The sequence below is a fragment of the Protomyctophum parallelum genome, assembly GCF_964188405.1.
Source record: "Protomyctophum parallelum genome assembly, chromosome: 13".
In the NCBI taxonomy this organism is placed as follows: Eukaryota; Metazoa; Chordata; class Actinopteri; order Myctophiformes; family Myctophidae; genus Protomyctophum; species Protomyctophum parallelum.
In genome coordinates, this window is record NC_139708.1 from 47,246,690 (window position 1) to 47,274,673 (window position 27,984).

The following is a 27,984-nucleotide window of genomic DNA, read 5'->3' on the forward strand; positions in this document are numbered from 1 at the left end:
ATACAAATGAATCAAAGTATAAAACAAGAGTAAACGGTATAATGAAGTAATGGCAAAAATACAAAACAAAGTATGTAAACCATTAATATTATAATAATCAATAACATTTTCGCAGTGTTTATTTTAAACCTTATTTACAATCCTTTCCATTCATGGTATAATAATATATTCAGCTTTTGTAATCAAGATACAAGATTTATTTTGATCACACAGTATCAAAAAGGATCAACAATGCGGGATCAAAATGCATGAGCATGATATGCTTTTTACCTGCTGGGGGTTTGAAGTAGAATTAAGGCATTGAATTCCAATCTCCGATTTGATATCACTAAAGCCGATGGTATATGTTTAAAACCAGCATATAAGCCACAGCTTTCCATGAGAGTGATGCCATATCTGAGATTTTAGGCTTTGAGTGGGTTAGCATGATGAATAACCTGGGTTCCCGCCCAGAATGGGTTAAAGGGAGTTTCAAGGCTTTAGTAAGTACTGTCCCGGGACCGCAAGTCAGACAATATGTTCTCATGAAATGCTTTTAGATCCTGTACCTGCAGTGCACACAAAACCTCAGCGTTAAAGCCTTTTTGGTCACTTGGGAAAATGTCGCACGCAGCTATAGCAAGTATCACTGTAGTCTATTATTCGCATAATTATATACCCCACTATTAAATCTTGGCAACAGTTGTAGGGCTTCAGCAACAAAGCCAATAATAACCACTTTCACATTCTAATGGCCACATCAGTGACTATACGTATTGAGCGTGGACCTGTAATATCATGGGGCTTACGGGGCAGTGGCGTGCACAGACATTTAGAGGGGCAATTTTTCAAAAGGGCACATCGCTGTCCAGAGGGCAAAGAAGGGCAGGTGCTCTAGCACCACCTAGTGTCGTATCTGTGCACGCCACTGCTTACAGGGGGTGTCAAACTACGAGGCATGAGGTCCAATCTATATATATATAAATATCCCAATATAATCCATGAGTCTCAATTAGTTATATTGATGTATTATGTATGTATTTATGTGACTGTGACTGTCACGAACGAGTCTGTGGAGTTGGTACAGTTATTAATGCAGGAGCATGCTTGATCGGTGCCACACACACACACACACAATGCCCCCTGGGTGAGCTCAGTAGAGAGGCGCCACACCATAATGCCCCCTGGGTGAGCTCAGTAGAGAGGCGCCACACCATAATGCCCCCTGGGTGAGCTCAGTAGAGAGGTGCCACACATAATGCCCCCTGGGTGAGCTCAGTAGAGAGGTGCCACACATAATGCCCCCTGGGTGAGCTCAGTAGAGAGGCGTAGCGTCCCCAGTTAATCTGTCAGCCGCAAAGGGTGCTGTGCTTGCACCCACCCATCCATCCACCCGCTTGTACACACTCAAATCTCTCTGCCAAAGGTCACTACTCAGCAGTGACCTTTGTCAAACACACTACTTCATCAAATTCAGGGCAGAAATCCCAAGAAACAAACAACAGCTGGAATCATAGAGTTGCAAGCTTCTTGGTCAAGTGAATATTATACACAAAACAACATTACACGTGTGTTGTACTCAAACATAATATCTCTGCAATGTACAGCTCTTCAAGAGGCTATAGTTTCACGTGATAAGTACCTTTTAAGGTCATAAAACATAATAAAGAATAGTTTGTGGTAAAAACATATATTAAAATAAGGCCCATGTAATTCAAGGGCACTCGTCCATAAGTCCCTTTATAATAGAAGAACATCTTGTGGGGCTGGGACAAGATATCCCTCCCTCTATTTGGCAACGCTTCGGTAAAGAAGGCAGAATTGGGAAGGAGTTGTGAGGGTGAATTCACCCTCACTGAGGGTGAACTCTCACCGAGGGTGAATTCACCCTCACTGTGGGTATACTGTAGAAACTGGGTGACGTTTAACTCATTCTGACCTGAGATCAGATTCATACGAGGTTTCCGCCGGACACACACTGGTCTGATGAACCCATTCTGACCTGAGATCAGATTCTAAAAAATGTCAGTCGTTCTTCGATTTTTCAAAAAATAGCAGACCTACAAGCTCGTATCGCGCCACTCGGTGGCGCGATATGAGCTTGTAGATCTGCTATTTTTCAATAGCTAAAGCATGACGTGATGCCGACACCAAAATGGGTGCCCGGTCAGAATGGGTTAAGACCTGAGACCAGATTAAAAAAATGTCTTCTAAATCCTGACAGTTTTCTGAAAAACGCATGTTTTTCTATGTCGGACCCCCCCCCCCAACTAAAAATATGATGTTCCAGGGAACCCCCAGAAGCAAAGATTTGAGTTAAAAACGTTTGCTCTAGTCTGAAAGCATATATTCAATGAATGAAATATGAGCTTGTAGATCTGCTATTGTTCTATTATTTTTCAATAGCTAAAGCATATAACATAATGCTTAAAACACCAAAAGGGGGTTCCCGACCGTCCAGAATGGGTTTTGAAGGCCTATTCATAGTCTGGATTTTCGGTGGTGAGGTGACCACCGCTCCGTTGGTGAGGTGACCACCGTAGCTGAAATAACGTTGAGCGGTGGTGAGTAAAAACAGAGAGAAGGGCTGGGGTGGTGGCGGTGGTTTGCTCTTCACCGCGGCTCGTGACGCCATGTTGTAGTTCGGTGGTCACCTCACCACCGTAAATCCAGACTATGTATGAGCCTTAAGTGTGCGCGTGCTGTGCACGACGTGTCTCAGAACTCGTCGTCGGAGCTGAGTAACAGGGTCTTCTCGTTGTCTCAGAACTCGTCGTCGGAGCTGAGTAACAGGGTCTTCTCGTTGTCTGCCCGCGCGCTGAGGTTGCTGTGGCTGCGGGACAGCGGCGGGCCTCCGCTCTGCTCCAGGGTGGACTGCTGCGTGTACTGCTGGTAGGCCGGGGAGAAGTTATGGATGGCGTCCTGGACCATGTCTCCAGGGTTCATGGTCTCCTTCAGGCTGCTGGAGATGCTCTTCATGGGGGCACAGCGACCTGTGGACGTTTAGAAGGAGGGAGAGAGAGTATCAGTAGTGAAACAATGTTAATGGAGCTGTCGCCCCCGCGACCCGACTACGGATAAGCGGTTGAAGATGGATGGATGGATGGATTGACAATGTTAACCATTATTTTAAACTTTAGCTGTTGAAAAATGTACAAGCTACAAGCTTGTAGATGTGCTATTTTTCAACGGCTAAAGTATTTTGGAAAAATCATGAAAATGTGTCATTGAATATATATTCTTTCACGGCGAACGTTTCATTTTAACTCGGACTTGAGAACAACACTCATAGATACATAAGTTCTTCAGAAAACTGTCAGGATTTAGAAGACATTTTGTGGAATCCGGTCCCCATGGTCTCAATGGGACATTGAGACCATGGTGGAGTGATAGATAGAGTGGGACAATGGTCAAGAATGCATTGACTGAACAAACTGGATGAATGAACAAACAAAATGATGCTCACACACAAAAGTGAACTAAAACAATGTCGACAGTTCTGCATCCATGAACTGTAAACAAAACAAAAACAAACCCACAACGACCATGCATTAAAAAAACCAAAATGAGTGGAGTAATAATATTTATAAAATGTATATAACTAATTAACGTGGAATTGTCTGAATTTGAACTGATATACCTCCGTGTCGAGCATATATGCCCAAAGACCACAACTGAAGAAAAAGAAGCAAGCATAACAAACGGTCACAACGGAGACGTAAACTTACCGAACTGTCCATAGATCGGAAACGAGCCTTTTAGCAGCACAGAGACGACACAGAAAGAGGAGAAAAGGAGAAAATGGCGAAAAGGGAGAAAAAGAAAAGAGAGGAATGGAAGAAGAAAACAGAGAGGAAAAGATTACTCCTCCAAACCATATTCAGAGGAGCAGAACAGTGTTGAAAGATAGACAGGGAATGAAAATAATCGCAGGAAGAAAAAAGAGACAGCAAGGTCAGTACTGAAAGACTGAAGGCAAGAAATCACACTTGTGTGAAGTGAGCGGTGCCTTTCGTCATAGTCTCGCGTAGCCGGACAACTATTCCACGCTCTCTGAATGCTATATAGAGTCTGGAACTACACCTCCCGAACTCCGAGTAAGGAAGCTGCCATTTCCGTTCACGAAAATATATTTTAAAATATCGTTAGAGCTTATTTTTTGGTGGGCCTTGATGCCGTCGTAATGACATTACATTTGCTGAAAATAGCAGATCTACAAGCTCACATTTTTGTGAGTGTAAAATGACTTATTATACTGGATCTCTTGTCCACTAGTCCCTTTCTAACATTTTAGTCTAGTTTTTATTTGTTGACGAAATTGTCAGTATATATTTAGTCTTAGTTTTAGTCATCATAGCTCAGTTTTCGTTTAGTTTCCGCCAGTGAAAAATGGTAGTCGACGAACATTTTTCGTCTTAGTATATTAGTCGACGAAATCAACACTGGTGACTCGGACCGACTCCCTCTTCCCCATATTTTCCCACACACTCCATACGCAAACCACACATTCCATAACACTCTCCACTAGGCATGTAACGATTCACTCAACTCACGATATGATTCGTATCACGATAAGATTTTTCACGACATTAAAAAATATATATGTTTTAAAGAAAAATTACAGTTTTTTTATTTTATATAATTTATCTTCCCCCCTGATATTTTTTATGTAACTACATTGCAAAATAAGTAGCATTACTTTTGACAGTGCAGAAACATAATTGCCTTCCTTGATGAGCATCAACGTCCATCATCACCTGGGCAGTCACAGACACACACAGCTCCCCTCTACAGTCACAGACACACACAGCTCCCCTCTACAGTCACAGACACACACAGCTCCCTTCTACAGTCACAGACACACACAGCTCCCCTCTACAGTCACAGACACACACAGCTCCTCTCTACAGTCACAGACACACACAGCTCCCCTCTGCAGTCACACACACACACACACACACACAGCTCCCCTCTGTAGTCACAGACACACACAGCTCCCCTCTGCAGTCACAGACACACACAGCTCCCCTCTACAGTCACAGACACACACATCTCCCCTCTACAGTCACAGACACACACAGCTCCCCTCTACAGTCACAGACACACACAGCTCCCCTCTACAGTCACAGACACACACAGCTCCCCTCTACAGTGCTCTACTACTGAAAGTGACTATCATTTCTCTCCAAAAGCACTTGAATATGATGGAATATGACTAAAGCTCACATTTCACATCACACACTAGCCCCCCTATATTTTATTTAAATGAATCGATTCATATCGTCAGGATTAATATCGATATATATCGATATACGATATATTCTAAAACGGGTAGTCCCAATACTTGATTCTGATTGGCTGGTTACCGTCACGTGACCGGTGTAAATTCCACCGATAACCCACTCCTTCAATCACTTTATATCATTCGCAGCTGATTCCAGCTGTACTGGGGAAGGGGAGCGCTTGATTGCTTTACAAACACATGCCGTGCGGGCGTGTAAGCACCGCCCGGCTCATATGACTGTGAATGTGTGGCTCCAGGCAGCCCCATAAAGACATCAAGAGCTATTCTCCCGTCATATAGCATACTTACTGAGCACAAGGAAGTTATGTGGCTCGCTCTGGTGGCGCAAAGCGTAGCTACTTTTGTGAATTCAATAGTTTTATTAGGTTAATATTGCTATATGTTTGTAACCGTTTTAGAAAAGCAATAAGCCACTCGAGCTTATAAACTGGGGCCTCGGCTGCGCCTACGCCCCCAGCCAGTGTAAAATACCCGGTAACCTGAGACCTCTCGTGGCTTATTGCTTAATCGTTACATGCCTACTCTCCACTCTTACCGTAGGAGTCCAGCCTCTTGTCCATGTAGACCTTGTATGTGAAGGCGTGGCGCAGAGCCACGGCAGCAAAGAACATCTCGATGCAGATGATGAAGTTCTGGTAGCCCGCCGCGACCGTGCCCTCTCCCACCGACACCTCTGCCGACTTGATCTTAGGGATGGCGCCACACTTCTCCAGGATGGCCAGCAGCATTCCTGGATAGAGTAATGAGGTTATTATCAGTTAACCCATTTTAGTACAGGCATTATATGGGAAAAAAGGGGTCAACCTCCAACTAATTGCAACAAAAACAAACTCAGCTGATTTTGTATCAGTATGGCCACCATAGACATCCAATATAAGGCAAATAATTTCAAAATGTCCTTTTGCTTTAAGTAGCATGTGACATGTCAAACTAGGGTGTTTTCACGATGCTGAGTCCATTCCAAGCATTAGTTTTGCATAAAAACACTCCTTGGGCTAATAACGGTCATAGCCGTCATCACAAATGTGATGAGGTCAGCACATTTGGGCAAGTGGCTATGGCCGGTATTAGCCCAAGGACATTTTCAACCCTTTCCCCTCAGACAATTTCAGGGGACTTTTTGTATGTTATTCAGGACATATGTAAGATACAAAATCAGCTGAGTTTGTTTTTGTTGCAATTAGTTTGAGGTCAAATTACATTATTACTGGACTATTTAGGCCTGAGGTCGATACAAAGAAAAAGGCTTCTAAATCCTAACATTTTTCAGAAAACCCCATGTTTCTATGTCTGCGGTGCTCAACCTTTTTCATGTCAAGGACCCGCAGAATTATCTGTATTTGGCCACAGACCCCCATCTGAAAACATGTTGTTCTAGGGACCGCCCCAGAAGCCAATATTTCAGTTGAAAATGTTCGCTCTAAGCAGCCTGGAGATCGGGACAAGATGGGGTTTGAAATACATTGTTTTCAACGAGGGCGGCGCAAATAAGAGCAATTTCAAGCATGTGTGCAACATGACAACTGTTTTAAAGTATTGTACAGTGACAACTAAAGTCTCTGTAATGTTTATGTTGTACTATTACTAAAAATACAATCTAAAATAAAGGTATATTTAAGATCATTAAAGCTGGGCTGTTATACGGTTTGCTCACCCTGCCAGAAGGACAGAAAGATGACCGACTTCACCATGAAGAACTTGAGCACAGGGCTGTAGGGGACGAGCAGGTCCCGTGTGGCAAAATAGAAGAGGAAGAGAGCGTAGAGGGACAGGCTGACGGAGACGTTGTAGATGATCGTCACGTACAGGTACCCGCTGGCCACGCTGGAGCACGGAGACACAGACACAGACACGGAGACACAGACACATGAGGGACAGAGGGACATGAGGGACAGACACAGACACTGGAGAACCAGTTAAGCCTTTTAAAGAGACCTGAGATCAGATTCTAAAAATGTCTGTTTGAAAATGACAGTTTTCTGAAAAAGCTATGTTTCTATGTCAGTTGTTCTTCGTTTTTTTCAAAGATAGCAGACCTACAAGCTCGTAGCGCGCCACTCGGTGGCGCGCTATGAGCTTGTAGATCTGCTATTTTTCAATAGCTAAAGCATAGCATGATGCTAACACCAAAAGACCTGAGGATGATTCTGAAGAATGTCTTCCAAATCATGACAGTTTTCAGAAAAAACAATTTTTTCTATGTCAGCGGTTCTCAAAGTATTTCATGTCGAGGACCCGAAAACGTATATGTAAATGGCCGCCAACCCCCATCTGAAAATATTAAATTAATGTAAAAAATGTTCGCTCTGAAAGATTTGCACAACATTTTCATGATTTTTCAAAAATAGCAGATCTACAAGCTGGTCATAAAGGCAGGTGGAGCGAAATGCCTTCACGACGTACGACGTACGTCGCGACGTATATTTTTCCGTCGCAACGTATATTCGAGTACGTCCTGGCGTAAATATCAATTCGTCCCGGCAGAACGGACTCGTCGCGGCTATATCTACCCGTTTGCGACCTAGTAGTTTGACTATTCTTTTACGTCGCGACAGAACGGGACACGTCACGGCTATATCTACCCTTCTCGACGTAAAAGGTAATTCGTTGTGGCGTGTGTGGACTCGTCGCAACAGAACGGAACTCGTCGCGGCTATATCTACCCGTTTGCGACGTAATAGTTTGACTTTGTTATATGCCCGGTGCGCGGTGCCCTGCGCTGTGCCCTGCGCTGCCCTACGCCCACCGCGTGCACCTTGCCGGTCCGCCCTGCGCCCTGTGGCCTGGCACGTGTGCACGTGTGCCAGGCCACCGCGTGCACCTTGCCGGTCCGTGGAGCCCTTCGCCGTCCCCAGGCGACCCTGCGTTCCAGAGCTGTCACCCATGCCCACCGAAAATAGCAGATCTACCAGCTCCTCTCCTACATACGGGATGGCCCGACCCGCGTCTGTGGACCCCTGGGGGGGTGTGTGTGTGAGCGTCTGAGCTCCTATCTGTGTGCCTCCCCCCCCCCCCCCACCCCATGTGGACCCTTGCAGGGGGGGGGGGTCGGGGGGTCCCCCTATGCACTTTGTGTAGATGCTGCGTATCGCCTCATACTGAAAAAATTACTATTTTACGCACAGCGCAAGGCAATATGTGATTACGATCGTCCTTCTGGGGGGGGGGGGGGGGGGGGGGGGGCTGGCCTACACAATAGATAACCTACCCTGGCCAACACAATAGATAACCTACAAGGACATATGAATTTAATTTATATACACGGCTATATTAATTTAGCCGATCATCAAAGCTCACCGCGCTCGTATAGCGCATTGACTGTCTGTCTGTCTGTCTGTCTGTCTGTCTGTCTGTCTGTCTGTCTGTCTGTCTGTGTCTCAATGACTTGCCTTAGGCGGATAATATAGACTACAAGTACTTTATTAAAGTAAAGTAAAAGAGTGAGTTCTCATTGCGTTCTCTGCGTCGTAGCGCATGCAGATAGGCAGATAGGGGGGGGGGGGCAGTTCTATAGGCAAGGGCAGAAGGTTCCTATAACGACAGTGGGTGCGTGCCCACCTTAGAGTAGCCTATATATTTTAAGGCACCCGCCCCGCAACTTATTATTATTGGCTTATTATTTTGCCACCAGCGGAGTTGACGGTTGACGCCGTTGTCTAGTATAGACTATAGGCCTGTGCCAGGATGATTTTAAATAAATATGTCTCTGTCTCTGCGTCTCTAGAGCTATAACATATATACTGTAGCACACATCATGTGTGACACATGTGCACACACACACACACACACACACACACACACACACACACACACACACACACACACACACACACACACACACACACACACACACACACACACACACACACACACACACACACACACACACCGAGTATACTAAGTATAAGTAGCATATAGGGTACGGCTCTAAAAACATTAAATACTGCGGGAGCATTACACTAAACAAAGTTGGATTTGTACATTGCAGAAACGTAACATAACGTAAGTGTTCTTATTATTGTCCGTCTGGGTTTTATAATGCAGTGTGAGTCCGCTCCGCGATAGCCGATCTGCAAGCTCACAACGCGTTGCGCTGATTGACAGTGCACGTGCAGCAGCTACTGTATGAAATTATATTTAAGTAGGCTACTTTTTTGTGTGACGTCTGTGTGTTATTGACTTCTTGTTCCTTAATGTGCAGGATTATCAGAGCGATATAGTGCAGCTGTGAGTGAGTAGGCCTATAGCTGCTGCTGCTGCGTCCGTGCACCAATAGAGCGACCGCGGCAGCGGCACGTATGCTTGAAATATTAAATAAAAATATGTTGGGCTTCCGGGCGTCCGTTTCTGGACTGTACCAACGGGCTTAGGGCCGGACGGTCCCTTAACTCCACGGGCCCCTATATTTTAGGCCCGTGCAGGGCTCTAGTGTGTGTGTGTGTGTGTGTGTGTGTGTGTGTGTGTGTGTGTGTGTGTGTGTGTGTGTGTGTGTTAAATGTGGTCATTTAAATGTAGGCCTATTATATACACGCACCATACAAGCACCTATATTATATAATGTGTTATACAAATGGGCAATCAACATATAGCAGCACCCCCCACCAGCAGATGTATATAAACATGGAATTGCGCTATGATATTAAAATGGACTGAGCTGTGATTGTGCCGTACTGCGCCGGCCGGTGGCCACTGGCCTATTCTGCCAGTATAAATGCATTATCATGCCTGTTGGTGAAATATAAACATCTAAAATGGTTCAGTAATAATTAGCATAAGTTATTATTAACGAAAAACATCTAATACTATTTTAAATTGGTCTAATAAAGTTAGTAACTAATCAGAAGCAGCAACCATTTTGTTTCAAACAACTATAGACCAATAAAATAGTAGGCTAGTATTTATGTTTTTCGTTAATAATAATACATGCTAATTATTATTGAACGGTAAGTACGCTGGTATGTACGCTAAGGTACACTATAAGCTTGTAGATCTGTTTATTTTAGTCAGAATCTCGTGTGTGTATGTGTGTGTGTGTGTGTGTGTGTGTGTGTGTGTGTGTGTGTGTGTGTGTGTGTGTGTGTGTGTGTGCGCGCGCGCACACACATCACATGTGCACACATGTGTGCTATATGTTATAGCTCTAGAGACGCAGAGACAGACATATTTATTTAAAATCATCCTGTCTCGCACGGCATATAGAGCCAATGAACGGAGCATACACCCCCCCCCCCCCCTCTCTCTCTCTCTCTCTCTCTCTCAGCACACGCTGTGCTGTGATATCAATCAGACGCAAATGATCATTGAGTAACGTTAGCTCTGACTCGCACATTATGTGAGATCACATAAAAGGCCTTTAATATAGCCACAGATCATATAGGAATAGGCTTGGGCACTACCCTACCATCTCTCTATAGTGGGGCACCGACGATCTGCAAGCTCACAACGCGCTGCATGTGGACGCAACACTTGGAGCTTGTAGATGCGCACCACAGATCATACAGGGCGTGTGTTCCAGCTAACCCTATAGCATAACACACACACAAGCAACAGTATAGACATCTATTCATCATTATTTATTTCAAATCAAAATACAATGTAATGCTGCACCACTGTCATGAAGTTCGCACGCACACGCACACGCGACACACACACACACACAGACACACACACACACACACACACACACACACACACACACACACACACACACACACACACACACACACACACACACACACACACACACACACACACACACACACACACACACACACGTTTGCTTTCATTCGCTGTATGATACATTAGGCGATATAGACCCGCTGCGGCCCAGCGATAATCAACCGCTGTCCGCTGCGATGCGTGAGCTTGTAGATCAGATGCCGACAGACAGACAGACAGACAGACAGACAGACAGACAGACAGACAGACAGACAGACAGACAGACAGACAGACAGACAGACAGACAGACAGACAGACAGACAGACAGACAGACATGAAATGAAATGGTTCAATAATAACACACACGAGATTCTGACAGAATGCGGCGGCATGCTTAAAATAAACAGATCTACAAGCTTATAGTGTACCATAGCGTATACATACCAGCGTACTTACCGTTCAATAATAATTAGCATGCATTATTATTAACGAAAAACATAAATACTAGCCTACTATTTTATTGGTCTAGTTCAGTTGATTGAAACAAAAGTCATGGAATTCAATTGCCTACATTCAGTATAGGCCTGGTTTTGATATAATGATGCAGGGAGATTTTCTGAGCCAGTCCGTGCCATGTCATTTTTTCAGATTAATATTTAAATCTTTAGTTGGAAGAATGCAATAGCATATCATAAGTGTTGACCATAATGGGACGGTTGGAACCAAATGAACCCCCGACGGCCGGCGCTATTCAGCTATAAGGCCTATAAACGATATGGCCATACAAATATGGTTATGTGGTGGTCTGTGACATGTCTGCGTGCGTGCGTGCGTGAAAGAAAGACAGAATACGACGCAATGACATGTCAAATTGTCAATTGTAGATCAGCTGCTTGTTATTTAAGTAGGCTAATATGAAGGCAGCGTCTCCGCAAACGTGGACACCCGTGGCCCCCCTTGATCCCCAAGGGTCCACGGTGACCCGTACCGCCCGGGGGTCCCCGGACCCGTTTGGGCGGCCCGTCAGGTGGTTTTCGAGGTTGTGGATTTGTATTTTTAATATTGCTTGTCAAACGTTTAAGGCATATAGCCTATTTAATCTGATTGGTATAGCTCTGCATGGTTGCTGCTTCTGATAGCCTACTAACTTTACGCACGCATGCGACACACACACACACACACACACACACACACACACACACACACACACACACACACACACACACACACACACACACACACACACACACACACACACACTAGAGCCCTGCACGGGCCTAAAATATAGGGGCCCGTGGAGTTAAGGGACCGTCCGGCCCTAAGCCCGTTGGTACAGTCCAGAAACGGACGCCCGGAAGCCCAACATATTTTTATTTAATATTTCAAGCATACGTGCCGCTGCCGCGGTCGCTCTATTGGTGCACGGACGCAGCAGCAGCAGCTATAGGCCTACTCACTCACAGCTGCACTATATCGCTCTGATAAACCTGCACATTAAGGAACAAGAAGTCAATAACACACAGACGTCACACAAAAAAGTAGCCTACTTAAATATAATTTTATACAGTAGCTGCTGCACGTGCACTGTCAATCAGCGCAACGCGTTGTGAGCTTGCAGATCGGCTATCGCGGAGCGGACTCACACTGCATTATAAAACCCAGACGGACAATAATAAGAACACTTACGTTATGTTACGTTTCTGCAATGTACAAATCCAACTTTGTTTAGTGTAATGCTCCCGCAGTATTTAATGTTTTTAGAGCCGTACCCTATATGCTACTTATACTTAGTACTCGTGTGTGTGTGTGTGTGTGTGTGTGTGTGTGTGTGTGTGTGTGTGTGTGTGTGTGTGTGTGCACATGTGTGCACATGTGTCACACATGATGTGTGCTACAGTATATATGTTATAGCTCTAGAGACGCAGAGACAGAGACATATTTATTTAAAATCATCCTGGCACAGGCCTATAGTCTATACTAGACAACGGCGTCAACCGTCAACTCCGCTGGTGGCAAAATAATAAGCCAATAATAATAAGTTGCGGGGCGGGTGCCTTAAAATATATAGGCTACTCTAAGGTGGGCACGCACCCACTGTCGTTATAGGAACCTTCTGCCCTTGCCTATAGAACTGCCCCCCCCCCTATCTGCCTATCTGCATGCGCTACGACGCAGAGAACGCAATGAGAACTCACTCTTTTACTTTACTTTAATAAAGTACTTGTAGTCTATATTATCCGCCTAAGGCAAGTCATTGAGACACAGACAGACAGACAGACAGACAGACAGACAGACAGACAGACAGACAGACAGACAGACAGACAGTCAATGCGCTATACGAGCGCGGTGAGCTTTGATGATCGGCTAAATTAATATAGCCGTGTATATAAATTAAATTCATATGTCCTTGTAGGTTATCTATTGTGTTGGCCAGGGTAGGTTATCTATTGTGTAGGCCAGCACCCCCCCCCCCCCCCCCCCACCTCCCCCCCCCCCAGAAGGACGATCGTAATCACATATTGCCTTGCGCTGTGCGTAAAATAGTAATTTTTTCAGTATGAGGCGATACGCAGCATCTACACAAAGTGCATAGGGGGACCCCCCGACCCCCCCCCCCTGCAAGGGTCCACATGGGGTGGGGGGGGGGGGGGAGGCACACAGATAGGAGCTCAGACGCTCACACACACACCCCCCCAGGGGTCCACAGACGCGGGTCGGGCCATCCCGTATGTAGGAGAGGAGCTGGTAGATCTGCTATTTTCGGTGGGCATGGGTGACAGCTCTGGAACGCAGGGTCGCCTGGGGACGGCGAAGGGCTCCACGGACCGGCAAGGTGCACGCGGTGGCCTGGCACACGTGCACACGTGCCAGGCCACAGGGCGCAGGGCGGACCGGCAAGGTGCACGCGGTGGGCGTAGGGCAGCGCAGGGCACCGCGCAGGGCACCGCGCACCGGGCATATAACAAAGTCAAACTATTACGTCGCAAACGGGTAGATATAGCCGCGACGAGTTCCGTTCTGTTGCGACGAGTCCACACACGCCACAACGAATTACCTTTTACGTCGAGAAGGGTAGATATAGCCGTGACGTGTCCCGTTCTGTCGCGACGTAAAAGAATAGTCAAACTACTAGGTCGCAAACGGGTAGATATAGCCGCGACGAGTCCGTTCTGCCGGGACGAATTGATATTTACGCCAGGACGTACTCGAATATACGTTGCGACGGAAAAATATACGTCGCGACGTACGTCGTACGTCGTGAAGGCATTTCGCTGTCTCTCCATAAAGGTGTTATGAATGCATGTGTGGTGGTGTGGCTAACATACTTGAAGTCTCCATCTCTGTATTTCCCAAAGGCCTGCAAGATGACCGTGATCATGGCCATCAGTGGCTTCACCACGCAGAACTGAAGAGTCGCCTGGTTGAAGGAATGAGCGACAATGGTAAATAAATGGTAAATGGTGCATTTATATAGCGCCTTTATCCAAGGCGCATTACATTCACCCATTCACACACACACATGGGGGCAATTAGGGGTTCAGTGTCTTGCTCAAGGACACTTCGACACTAACTCTGGGGGAGCCCACAGGGTTCGAACTGGCAACCTTGCGGTTTCCATCCAGCAACTCTACCCCTGAACCACCGCCCGCTGGGAGGGAAGGAAGGACAGAATGGAAGTCATACTGTGATAATAACTATGACGTCCCAAACGGTGAGACATTTGTGGAATTATTTGAAAACGTTATTACCCCGTATTGTCCCGAATATAATAAGACGTCAATGGCATTTAATGTTTGCGTTGGGACAGAGATCTCTATAGCTGTATATAGGAGGGGCTATAGCGCCCCCTATAGCTGTATATAGGAGGGGCTAGCGCCTCTCAAACACAGTGATAACCTGTACCTGTTTGCAGAAGCGGAGAAAGCCAATGGAGTAGGTTCTGCCCCACAGACAACAGGTTCCATAGACACAGCTAGACCTGTGACAGGGAACAGGTTAAAGATTGGAGTTGGAGTTGAACATGATTAGAATGCTTTGGTGAGATAGATATAGATATAGAAAGAACACAGACTTACTCAATAGGTTTCCCTCTGATCTCAGATAAGATATATATAAGAACACAGACTTACTCAATAGGTTTCCCTCTGATCTCAGCCATGATCGCACTTTCTCCTCCAAGGTACTCATAGCACAGACTGAGGAAGTTGTAGATGACAAAGGCTGCAGAGATAATAATAATATTAATAATACATTTTATTTATATAAGGGCGCCTTTCAGGTTTTTTTGTTTTGTTTTTCAAGTTAAAAACAGTTGAAACAAAACACAGTTTAAAAGCGAAAGCAGACAATAATGTACGGCTTGCAGCGGAAAAACAGAGTGATTTAGTGAAGCTGTCTTTCTGCCTCCGAGACATAAAATAGAATACTAAATACAGTAGCACCACCCAGTGTTGCATAAGCATAATGCCATGGCTGTTTACCAACTCAAACGCCTCACTAAATACTGGTAGACATTCTTGTGTCAGTAAGATGCACAGCAAGGTTAACCCATTTCGGTCTGACATCGAAATAAAAAAAAATGTCTTCAAAATCAGTTTTCTGAAAAACCTTATGTTTCTGTATCAGTGGTGCTCAATATTTCATGTCATGGACTCCAAATATTATATGTAATATGCCTCCGCCCCCCCATCTGAAATTATGTTGTTCCAGGGACCCCCCCCCCCCCCCCTCCCAGAAGCAAAGATTTGAGTTAAAATGTTCACTCTGTAATAATATATATTAAAAAATGTGACGCATCACATTTTCACGATAAAAAAAATAAATAGCAGACCTACAAGTTCATAGCGCGGCACTTGTAGATCTGCTATTTTTCAATAGCTAAACTATAACATAGTATATGTTAAATGCTTTAAAACACCAAAAGGGGTTCCCGCCCAAAATGGCTTAATGGGCACTACAAGAAGGCCAACGATTTATCTGTTAGCAAGTGAGTCCCTTTTGCAACTCTCCTCAAGCTTTTGGTCGTTTGCATACTGTTGCTAGGCAACAGCCTCCTCCCCCCCCCCCTCCCCCCCTCCCCAGCAGAGTCCCAATAGGCCTTTTAGGAAACAAGGAAACAAAGATGGACGTTCTCGTAAAACGCGGACACTGGAAAGGCCATCTGCCACTGGGGGGGATCACAACACATACATTCCCACACAGACAATTATTCTCCCGGGAGGGAGTCAGGAAGTCAGGAATACTGTGTGTGTGTGTGTGTGTGTGCGTGTGTGTGTGTGTGTGTGTGTGTGTGTGTGTGTGTGTGTGTGTGTGTGTGCGCGCGCCGTGGACGGACTGCCCATCTGGCCAATGCCAGCCTCCACCTCTAACAGTGTTGTTTTTGGCAGCAAATTTAGATTTTTAGTTTTAGTCATTATAGTCTCTTGAATAGTTTTCATTTTAGTTTTAGTCACATTTTTGTCACCTGGAATGTTTTAGTGTTAGTCTAGTTTTAGTCGACTAAATCTACAGTCGATTTAGTCGAACAAAATGTATTTTGGCGGGCCTTGATGCCATCGTAACTTGTAGATCGTCTATTTTCAGCATACAACTAATTGTAAAATGACTTATACTGGATCTCTTGTCCACTAGCCTGAGCTAACGTGTTAGGTTTCTGGTCTAGAGGGGCGGGTCGCGGCTCAGATTTGCGCATGCCCTGATTGGATCTCATCGATCTGTCCGTCACCCCCGGCCCCTCCTCTCCCCCCTAGTGCAGCACTACGTCACATCAGTTGGAGCGACGCCCACCCGGAAGGGTTGACTCCCACTTTTAGACCAGAGCGGCCAATGCGTTCCTCCAGGCTTTACATTTTTGCACCAACAAAAATGAAAGCCTGGTACCGAGGCTACTTGTCCACTAGTCCCTTCCTAACATTTTAGTCTAGTTTTTATTCGTTGACGAAATAACACTGCTGTTTGGATCACACGTGATCCTAACGCGTGACGTATCCTATACTGTGTCCGCTGGAAACCATATGTATCTCTTAAAAGTGATCAAAGACAGCGAATTAAACAATGAAATAAAAAGGTCGTGATCCGCAGGGAAAGATCTCTTCATCAATTAAGTCGGGAATGTCGCAGGGAACGCGTTAATTGTTTTCACCTACTGGTCACAGTAAGTAAGTAAGTAAGTAACTAACTAACTAAGTAAGTATCTCTGGTCCATAGCTCTAATGCGTTGCATTTAGAGCTATGTTACTCTCCACTTCCACCGTACCGTTTATACGTGTGGTGGGGGGGAGGGGGGGGGGGGGGAACGTAGGCTTTCTAATGACACAACCCGCCGTTGTTTTGGTGAGTAGCAAAAACTTTATTTTTATTTACGCTAAAGACGAGAGGCTGGTCTGCATTCATGCGAGCGGCGGAAGTCCAGAGTAACATAGCTCTAAATGCAACGCATTATTAGAGCTATGGACCAGAGATAGTAAGTAAGTAAGTACATTTTATTCATAAAGCAACTTTCGAAACAAAGTTACAAAGTGCTGTACAGAGAACACAATATAAAAACAGTGTTGTGGAGGATTCTAAAGTTCATTTGACAGTTTTACCAACAAAACGCGCCTTGGATAAAGGCGCGTTATAAATGCACCATTTACCATTTTTACCATGACTAGAGGGTATAGCCTCCACTTCCAAATATATATGCCAGGGACTCCCATAAGAGAAGATCTTTAAGGCTCTAGCAGTGATTTTCAACCCGATTAATTCCAAGGACCCCCAGTTTGACATGCATATTAGTCTACGGACCCCCCATTTATTGGCATTTCTATCTATGGGACCCCAAATTATATTGTAAAATCAATGTTAATTTAACTCTGTGTACAAATGGAACAGAGTTACAGACCCCTAAGGGTCCATTTGGTTCCAAATTATCATTTAGCATGGGGATAGATTCGGCACAAAAAAGGGACTAAATTATTTTCGCTCCTATATGCCACCAAAATGTGGAACGCCCTACCAACAGTCATAAAGACATGTGAATCCCTTGACTCCTTCAAAACCGCTCTCAAATGGCTGCAATTCGAAACTGGCCCCCGTAAAATCTGAATCCCCCCCCCCACCCCTTTTCCCCCTCACTGTATATGTTTCTTTTCCCTTTTTGCTTCCTTTATGATGAATTCCTGTTCTGTTCTTTAACTATATAGAAGTGTCTATTTGTACGTCTCTAAATGTTTTGATGAATTGAACAAGGTGGACCCTGTTGTAAACAAGTGTAATGCTTAATTGGGTCGTCCACTCACAGTTAACAGTCTTTGTATTGAGTTTGAGCTTGAAATGTACTGTAATTCTGCAAACTGTTAATAAATATTTCAATCAATCAAAAACCTGGAACCCCGGATCCCACTTTGGGGAACAACTGATCTACAAGCACATATGTACCTTCATAGCAGTCTCGGACTGTGTCGAAGTAGACGTAGTACTCTTCGTTGGTGAAGAAGAGGAGGCTGAGCCACGACTCGAAGGCGAAGATGGGCACGATGAAGAGGATCCGCACGATGTGCCTCTGCTCGTTGGGGGAGCTGTAGTAGCGCAGGTGCATGTAGATCTGTTAACGAGACAACCAGACGGGGAAGACAATCATTCACTGGCCTCGGAAACCCAGACGTTTTTATTTCCAGGGAGAAAAAAGGAGTCCACTTCAATTCGGCATAGAGTAGCACAAACGTCGATCACTCTCTGCTGATTTCTGATCGTCTGCACCTTTGTTAAATTGACGCACACACGCACACATGTACACACACGCTCCTCTCTCTCTCTGTCGCTCTAAGTAATTAGTCTCATGTCGCGCAGCTGCGCAGTTTCTCCCGGTGGATCCTGCCGGGAGCTGCCTATGCCATAGAAAGCATAGGTGAGTTCCAGGCTAATCATTCACTGACTGACTGACTGGCTGGCTGGCTGGCTGGCTGGCTGACTGGCTGGCTGACTGACTGACTGATCTTTATTGCCAAAGTGTACATTCATAAACATATATTTGTCTCCACCAGGCCGAAGGCACGGGGAGAGAGTATGTTTTGTTTTCTCCACCAGGCCGAAGGCATGGGGAGAGGGTATGTTTTGCACTCCGTCCGTCCTTCCGTGTGTCCGTGTGTGTGTGTGTGTGTGTGTGTCCGTCCGTTCGTCCTTCCGTCTGTGAACAGCTAATCTCCGGCACCGTTAACCCGGTCGATGCCAAATTTTGCACACACACTCCCTGGATGCCAATGATGAAACTCTGCCCCAAAATTTCCAGAACGGTCTGTTATAGCGCCACCAGGAGGCCGCTTTGTGCAAAACACGTTTTTGGACAGTACACCTACAGATTTTGTCCAAACATCACGCAAATTGGTACACAGTCTCTCTAGAGCCATTCAACGAAACGGGTCTTTCAGATTTCTCAGACCCCTATCCTGATTGGCTAAGATTGGCTTCCAAAGTTCGCAGGAGTGCTCAGTTTCAAACACAATGCTGCGAATCATGAACACATCGTGTGATTTCCGTGAAATTGTGCACGCACATTCCCACTAGGCACAGGAAGAAATGCCACATGAACATTTTCAACTCAGCCTCATGGTGGCGCTATAACTGGTCGAAAATAGTTTTTACCTCTAACTGCATGGATCTGTGGATAACTTTGTATGCCAACTCCCTAGAGGCCAAGGAAAAACCTTTGCCTGGAATTTTTCACATCTGCTCTTTATAGCGCCACCAGGAGGCCGACATATGTAAAACACATTTTCTTATATTACTCCTTCACATTTTATCCAAATTTCACACAAAATCACGCGTACACATGCTCTTCATAATCATGTGATCAAGACGGGTTTGTTTGATTTCTCATAATCCACCCTCATTGGCTACGATTGGCTTCTAAACTTTTCAGGAGTAGCCCGCTTTGTACCCGTTTTGTGCGAATCAACGCATGCATATTCCCACTAGGCGTTTGGAAGAAATGCTACTTGACAGTTTTCAAATCAGCATCATGGTGGCGCTACAACAGGCCAAGCCGCGTAATGTTTGTATGTGCCACGTGTGTTTGACTGTGTGTGTGTGTGTGTGTGTGTCTGGTTCACTTATGCTTACACAAAACCACACCTATACGTGTATAACCTTTCCTGGCCTGTATATGCACGCACACACACACACACACACACACACACGCACGCACGCACACAAAGGAAAGCAAAGGATAGCAAACAATTAGATAATAACACATCTAGCTAAGAGAGCGCACCGATTGCAGTGGTTGTTGCCAAGCGACTGCGACCCCCCCTCCCCTGCTCTTTGCTGATGTCATCACGAGGCAGGAACACTTGTTGCCAGAGCGACCGAAGGCTCATCTTTAACCATTTGTGAATACAGTCGGCAGCAGCAGCACACAATGGTGACTTCAGACTTGTAGCATAGTAAGGGCCGATTCATACTCCTATTTTAGAGCAGAATAAAAGTCGGTTCGGCTCTGTAGAGCCTACAATGTGACGTCATTTGAGGTTCGGGGGGGGGGGGGGGGGGGTACCGTCCTTAAGTCTGCTCTTCGGTGCTACTGAACATTTCTGACGAGCCGAAATCATTTCGGCACTACAGCGCCGAAACAGCGGTAAAATAGGAGTATGAATCGGCCCTAAGACTTCGTACACTACACACGTACACGGATATATGCATTGTAAACTGAGATTAAATAAGCCCCTTAGCAAAAAAATATCTCCTTCCACACAAAAACGTAATAAGAGACGGCACTGTACTGTATGTAAGTTGAATGTAGAGAACAGTGTAACCCGAGAACCGGACACTCAAACCAGACAAAGATCACTTACTGGAGCTCACCTACTGTACACAAAGACACACAATACTGTACTGTACATGGTAAACGGTTAGGCGCATACATTACCACACATTGGGCACATCAGTGTTCATTTTGACAGCAAATTTTAGTTTTAGTCATAGTCTCTTGAATAGTTTTCATTTAGTTTTGTCGGCTAAATCTACAGTTGATTGTAAAATGAAGTGTAAAATGACTTATACTGGATCTCTTGACCACTAGTCCCTTCCTAAAAGTTTAGTCTAGTTTTTATTTGTTGACGAAATTGTCAATATATATAGGCTTAGTTTTAGTCATCATGGCTTAGTTTTCATTTCGTTTCCATTTAGTTTTCGTCAGTGAAAAAAGGTAGTCGACGAACATGTTTTGTCATAGTGTTAAGGCTCATTCATAGTCTGTATTTTCGGTGGTGAGGTGACCACCGCTCCGGTGGTGAGGTGACCACCACTCCGGTGGTGAGGTGACCACCGCTCCGGTGGTGAGGTGACCACCGCTCCCACCGGAGAGATAACCACCTAACATGTGATTACCTTACCTGGTAACAGGTGATTCCCTTACCTGGTAACAGGTGATTAGCACGGCGGTCCAAACGAAGAACCCTGAGATGGTCTGGGCGGTGGAGGTCATGAGGAAAACGGGCGCGTCGGGGGTGACCAGAGGGGTCTCTGGTACCACGGAGGAGTTGGACCCCTGGGGAGCCATGCTGGCAGGGGGTCCCGGTGGGACCAGACCGATGGGGGAGTCATTGCCCAACCTCTCCGATAGGGGAACGTCCCCCTGCCAAAGTTGACTCATCTGCAAAAAGGACAAGAGAGAGGAAGGTTGGATACAAAGAGAGGAATTTGATTCCGTTTCTCATCGACGTAAAACAAGACTTCACATCAAGAAAAGAAAAAAAACATGCAGTAATCCTGGTCTCTAAACGGCCTCCCCCGCTACGTCCAACCAGGGAAACTCCCCCCTGTCAGGTGTAAAGGAGCAACTTGGACACATGAAGGAAGCATAAGTTCAAGTCCGTTGCTCTCCCCAGGTTGGTGGAGGGTGTGTAGAGCCCAGGATCACATTAGATGATTGACACAGGGGTGAAAACACAAGTGAAAAGCAAAGCAATTAATTAGCCCAAAATGCCACCATGAGAATATTAGGGTCAATGAGAAATATTTGATGCAATTAGCCCTTCACTAAGTCCCTCCCCAACCCATCCTTGTCCAATAGGCACATTAGCAGCGAAGAAAGCTTGACCTGCATAGCAACGGTTGATAATCTATTTGGATTGGCATTGGACAATCGCTTCTTGGGGTGGGATTTAGTGAAGGGCTGATACAAGTCTTGTGTTTCTAGGTAATAAACCATGAATGGCAGAGCATACCAGTAAGATCAATCAGGATTTGCAGAATGAAACCACTGACTAGAGACAGACGGAAGAACAAAGACATACAGACAAGGATTATATTGAGCAGCAAACTAGGGCAGGACGGCCACGTAACAGAATGAGAGGTGGGATGTTAATGGTTAACTGTTTAACCTTAAAAAAATCACACACGTGTGAACTGAGTGGTGCAATCCCCCCCCCCTCTCTCTCTCTCTCTCTCTGAGTCACTACCCCTCTCACTGTTTCTGGCGCCCCCTACTGCTATTATTAAGTCACATACTCATGCTCACACAGACAGACAGACACACACACAAACAAACAAACACGTACGAGGACATTGCAAGCTGGTTGTAGGAGTGGTTGCACCACTCAAAAACCATACCAATACAATACCATACCAAAGGACCATACTTTACCACTTTTCAACCTATAGGTCCTCACTAATAATCATGATAAAATAAATGGCACCATTTCTTCTACTCTGTCTGTGTCTCATAGTAGGAGGGCTGTGGTCAGTTCAGAAACCCGTCCACCAGTGACATCATCGATGTCGACTAGTGGACAAGAGATCCAGTATGTAAAAACACAAGTCTTATCCTGCGACGTGTTGTGAGCTTGTAGATCTGCTATTTTCGGCAAGGGGAACACTGTCTGAGAGGCGGGTGCATGGGGAGTGAATGGACAGTGAATATTTGAATATAACAACAAACTGGAAGGGAGAGCAGAATTGCATCAGTCAAACAGAACACATGGTGTGTGACAGCCATGAGCTGCATGGGGGGTGCTGACCCAAATTCTGGTTCTGCTGAGGGGCTGGAGGAGGTGCGAGGGAGCTGTGAATTAGGCCCGGACACGGACACAAACAAAAACACTACATATGACTCGGGCCTGACTCACACCTTTCCATCTAGCATACAACATTGATGCATGCTAGATGTATGAGACTTGTTTACTGATGCAAGCTCCCAATGCATTTCCAATGGAAGTCTCATATGAGGGGCTAAGATGTGGAGGACTCACACACATCATTGCCAAAGCCATGCACTCGCCAGTTGCTAGCAATCCAGTACCTTAGAACAGAGGTTCCCAACCACTGGTACCAGTACCACTGGTGGTACTTGAGCCCCTCTCTAGTGGTACACAGAGGAGTCGCCCCAAAAAAGGAGAAAAAAAGACAAAAGTGGAATGAAATATTTGTATATTACTACAGGTAGTTCTTCTGACCAGGCAATTGGTTGAAATAGCTAAGCTATCCAGCCGTGTTGAAATGAGCATGGCAGCACACTTAGCCGCCAATAGAAGATTTGAGAACGGATTAATCACATTCGAAATATCATCAGTTGTGCCGATTAGTGATTTAATAGACAAGTTTTGTCAGAGCAGCAGCATTATTATTGGCTTAGGAATGGAATAAAAAGGCAGGTATACAATCCTGTATATTATATCAGTTATTATGGTGGTACTTGGAGCCAATTATTTTCTGAGGTGGTGCTTCAGTATAAAAAGGTTGCCTTAGATTAGAACATATTCTCGTTACATAGAAAGTGAGGAACAGCGAAAAGAGAAAAACATCTAGGCCTAATTAATGAAAAAAATAATATAAAACAAATCACACTGAAGTGAGGGGCAGCATTGGTATACTTTAGCTAGCAGATCTACAAGCTCATACGAGCTTGTAGGTCTGCTATTTTTGAAAAATCGTGAAAATGTGGCACAAATCTTTGAATTTACTGTATATTCTTTCAGAGCAAAAGTTTTTAACACAAAACCTTGCTTCTGGGGAGTCCCTGGAAAAAACATTTTCAGATGGGGGTCGGCTGCCAATTACATGTTTGTTGGGTGGTCCTTGACATGAAAATGTTTGAGAACCACTGACATAGAAACATAGGGTTTTGCAGAAAACTGTCAGGATTTAGAATCTTTTCTCAGGTCTAAATGGGCATCATCTCATTCAGGCCAATCACAATTTACGTCCGTCCTCACCTTCGTCTTCAATGTTTGTGTTTACACAAATACTCAACGCTCATGGCCGTTCATTGTCAACGGCATTCAATGTTCGTGTTAACCCATTCTGACCTGAGATCAGATTCTAAAAATGTCTTCTACATCCTGACAGTTTTCCATTCTGACCTGAGATCAGATTCTAAAAATGTCTTCTATGTCAATCGCTCTTTGATTTTTCAAAAATAGCAGACCTACAAGCTCGTAGCGTGGTGGCGCGCTATGAGCTTGTAGGTCTGCTATTTTTAAATAGCTAGAGCATAACGTAATGCTAACACCAAAAGAGGTTCCCGTCCAAAATGGGATAACACACAATGTCCGTGTGTGCACAAACCCTCAAAGCTGGACACGTATAGGAGGGGACCCTCAAAAAATAAAAATAAAGGTTTTCAGATATAATTCTAAAAATGTCTTCTACATGCTGACAGTTTTCCATTCTGACCTGAGATCAGATTCTAAAAATGTCTTCTATGTCAATCGCTCTTCGATTTTTCAAAAATAGCAGACCTACAAGCTCGTAGCGTGGTGGCGCGCTATGAGCTTGTAGGTCTGCTATTTTTAAATAGCTAGAGCATAACGTAATGCTAACACCAAAAGAGGTTCCCGTCCAAAATGGGATAACACACAATGTCCGTGTGTGCACAAACCCTCAAAGCTGGACACGTATAGGAGGGGACCCTCAAAAAATAAAAATAAAGGTTTTCAGATATAATTTAAATCTAGTTGTCAACAGAGAGAGATTTTTAACAGTCTACACTATTTTATCACCCAATGTTACATACCGGTAGCCTGAACTATACAGCTGGGCGATATGACCAGGAATAGGATTATTAATAATGGACGATTATAAAGTAATAAAAACATCAAATAGTGAAAATAGCAGATCTACAAGCTACATGATTGATCTACAGGCTAATCTATCAGACTGATTGATTTAGTCAATTATTAAAAGAAAATCCATATCCATTACAACTTTTTGATGTTGAATCTTTTATACAAAGAAAATAAAAGCTTTGCTTTCAATGATTTAAGATTAAGTCAGTTATTGGTTCTAAATGTCAGTTTTGTTAGATTAATTTTCTGGTAATAATTAAATGTCCAGCCCTAGCCTATAGTTCTATAGAAGAGTCAATTAGTTCCAATAAAAAAGGTTCGCAAACACTAAATAACACCCATGTACTGTACATTATCCTAGTGGGACTGACAGATTCACTAAATAACACCCATGTACTGTACATAATACTGTACATTATTACCCCAGTGGGACCGACAGATGCATAGACACGGCAGGGACAGATACAGGCATAGGGCAGTTCATCAATCGCGCTGACTGCACCCAGGCTGCGTTTCAAAACATCTATTGTACTTTGACCTAAATCCAAACAGCAGGCTTTTGACTCGACATCAGAACGAAGCCTCTCTTTGCTAGTAGTATAGGGGAAAGACTAGCTCTGGTCCATAGCCTTAATACTGCAGAATCATAGAAGCAGTAAGGCTATGGCCCAGAGCTAGGGGAAAGACCTGTGAAGCTGTGACATAGCCTATAGGCCTATCATATGAAGCATCAATGATTATTAGGTCATGATGCAGAGATGAACACAACATGTTGCAGACGGTGCTCAAGAGTCCAAAAAGGAGAAAAACAAACACGTTTAATTGCTTATCTTTGCTTTAACGGTTTGCTTGATAACAGAACTTGACCTATAAAGATGGAAAGAGATTCACAGTTCCGCTCAAGTGATAATTAACAGATAGAAGTATATAGGCTACAATTATTTCAATAGTCTTCCAATCAAGTTATAAATAATCCCTGGACATACACGGTAAAGCTTCGTGTGATTAGCATTGTGGTTCGTGGATACAAAAACATACATAGCCTACACCTGAAAACATTACACTGCATTTCTATGAAATAAATAAATACCGGTATCCGTACTTTGTGTAACTTAAATGTTTTCTATACGTATAGCGCTTTAGCGTAAATGGATGACGACTGCGCTGAATGAATGAAGGGTGTTCATTACATTTCTTTCATGAATTGAACAATTGGTGGACCCTCTCTTGTAAACAAGTGTATGCTTTATTGGGTCGTCCGCTCACAGTTAAGTCTTTGTATTGAGTTGAAATGCAGGCCTACTGTGATTCTGCAAACTGTTAATACATATTTCAATCAATCATGCTGCTCCTTACCTCCTCTAGTCTGCAGTTGTTGGATGATCTGAACGGGCTGCGGTTGTTTGAATCCAAGCATCAATTTAGCTGATTACTACTTCTTCTTGTCGATAGGCAGCAAGCCAGGGTGAAGATGGAGTCTCCAATCTGTCCAAAGCAATCATTAACGCCGACGCAGGTTAAACTAAACATCTATATTCCACTGCATTGTTATTTTCTCTTTAATATACAGGCTACCCATGCAGATATTAAGCTCCCGTATTGCAAGTATATCGCTAGTTAAAACGAAATGCTAACTAGCTTCCGTTAGCTTGTTCCCAGCCCCCTCTGTCTTGTCCCCCGTAAACTCAGAATAAGGCGAGGTGGAAAAAAAACAACAACAAAAAAAACAATACAATTAGGAGGAATTATTGATCCATGATTTCCTTCAAACAAAAACACGTCGTCCGACCTGCACTAACCGCTGCGGTTCCCCATCCCTGCTCCATCGCTGCTGAAAGCCAATAACGACTGGATGGATGCACCGTTATCTTATCCACATCAGCAGCCAGCAGCCAGCAGCCAGCAGCCAGCAGCCAGCAGCCAGCAGCCAGCAGCCAGCAGCCAGCAGCCAGCAGCCAGCAGCCAGCAGCCAGCAGCCAGCAGCCAGCAGCCAGCAGCCAGCAGCCAGCAGCCAGCAGCCAGCAGCCAGCAGCCAGCAGCCAGCAGCCAGCAGCCAGCAGCCAGCAGCCAGCAGCCAGCAGCCAGCAGCCAGCAGCCAGCAGCCAGCAGCCAGCAGCCAGCAGCCAGCAGCCAGCAGCCAGCAGCCAGCAGCCAGCAGCCAGCAGCCAGCAGCACACGCACACGCACACGCACACACACACACACACACACACACACACACACACACACACACACACACACACACACACACACACACACACACACACACACACACACACACACACACACACACACACACACACACACACACACACACACACACACACACACACACACACACACACACAATGCAGGAGATGAGACTGTGCCACAGAGGGCATATTTCATATCATAAAGACCACATTCTTTCAAACAACTACAGTAGGCCTACAGTTCCATAAAAGGCAGTCCCGTATTTATTTAAAAAGATGTTTACGCCGCGGACAAAGACAACTGGAGTTGTGACACATCATGACAATAAACACAATGTTTTGGGCCGAATAAATAATTACAATTTTGTTGTTGTTTTTCTTCTTTGTAACTTTTTGTTTGGTCCAAATTTTTGTCGTCATGATTTGTCACAACTCTAGTTGACTTCGTACGACGCTTAAAAGGTTATTTAAATAAATACTTTTTGAAATGTCTATGGGGAGAAATGCATTGGGAATTATTTCCTGGGCCTGGCGTAATAATGTGCCGTCCGTGAATGTCTGAATGTCAGTCTCCAGGTTTTCGTCAGAATATGTATGACACTTATTTACTACGAGTCTACGACACTAAGGCATATCAGGAGTCCAAGTAGTAGGGGTGCACGATATAATTTTTGGAAACTGATACCGATATCGATAACTTACGGCTCCTCAATAACCGATAATAATCAATAACCGATAATATATGTATTTTTATAAATTATGAATCATTTTTTAAATGCATATTCACCTGTAGTTTTGACGTGAGCAT

The 27,984-nt window shown here is 44.7% G+C and overlaps 2 protein-coding genes across 3 annotated transcripts in view; one reads left to right on the plus strand and one right to left on the minus strand.

Moving 5' to 3' along the window:
- The window catches only part of LOC310869848 (histone H1-like), a gene marked incomplete at both ends in the record, with an annotated part of 720,118 nt that overhangs the window by 639,720 nt on the left and 52,414 nt on the right, over positions 1-27,984 (plus strand). The gene's annotated exons all lie outside the window — the stretch shown is intronic.
- Positions 2,312-26,870, minus strand: LOC310869240 (transmembrane protein 184B-like). Of its 2 annotated transcripts, XM_083779874.1 has the most exons (10): positions 26,784-26,870; positions 26,341-26,469; positions 21,336-21,572; positions 18,362-18,527; positions 15,073-15,163; positions 14,846-14,921; positions 14,269-14,360; positions 6,939-7,108; positions 5,820-6,014; positions 2,312-2,972 (listed from the first exon to the last, which is right to left on the minus strand). In XM_083779874.1, the coding sequence occupies exons 3-10, from the start codon at positions 21,570-21,572 to the stop codon at positions 2,743-2,745; spliced, it is 1,257 nt and encodes a 418-aa protein (XP_083636000.1). In that variant the 5' UTR covers positions 26,341-26,469; positions 26,784-26,870; the 3' UTR covers positions 2,312-2,742. The 2 variants fall into 2 exon arrangements, with proteins under 2 accessions (XP_083636000.1, XP_083636001.1); XM_083779875.1 differs by lacking the exon at positions 26,784-26,870 and having other exon boundaries at positions 21,336-21,567; positions 26,341-26,763.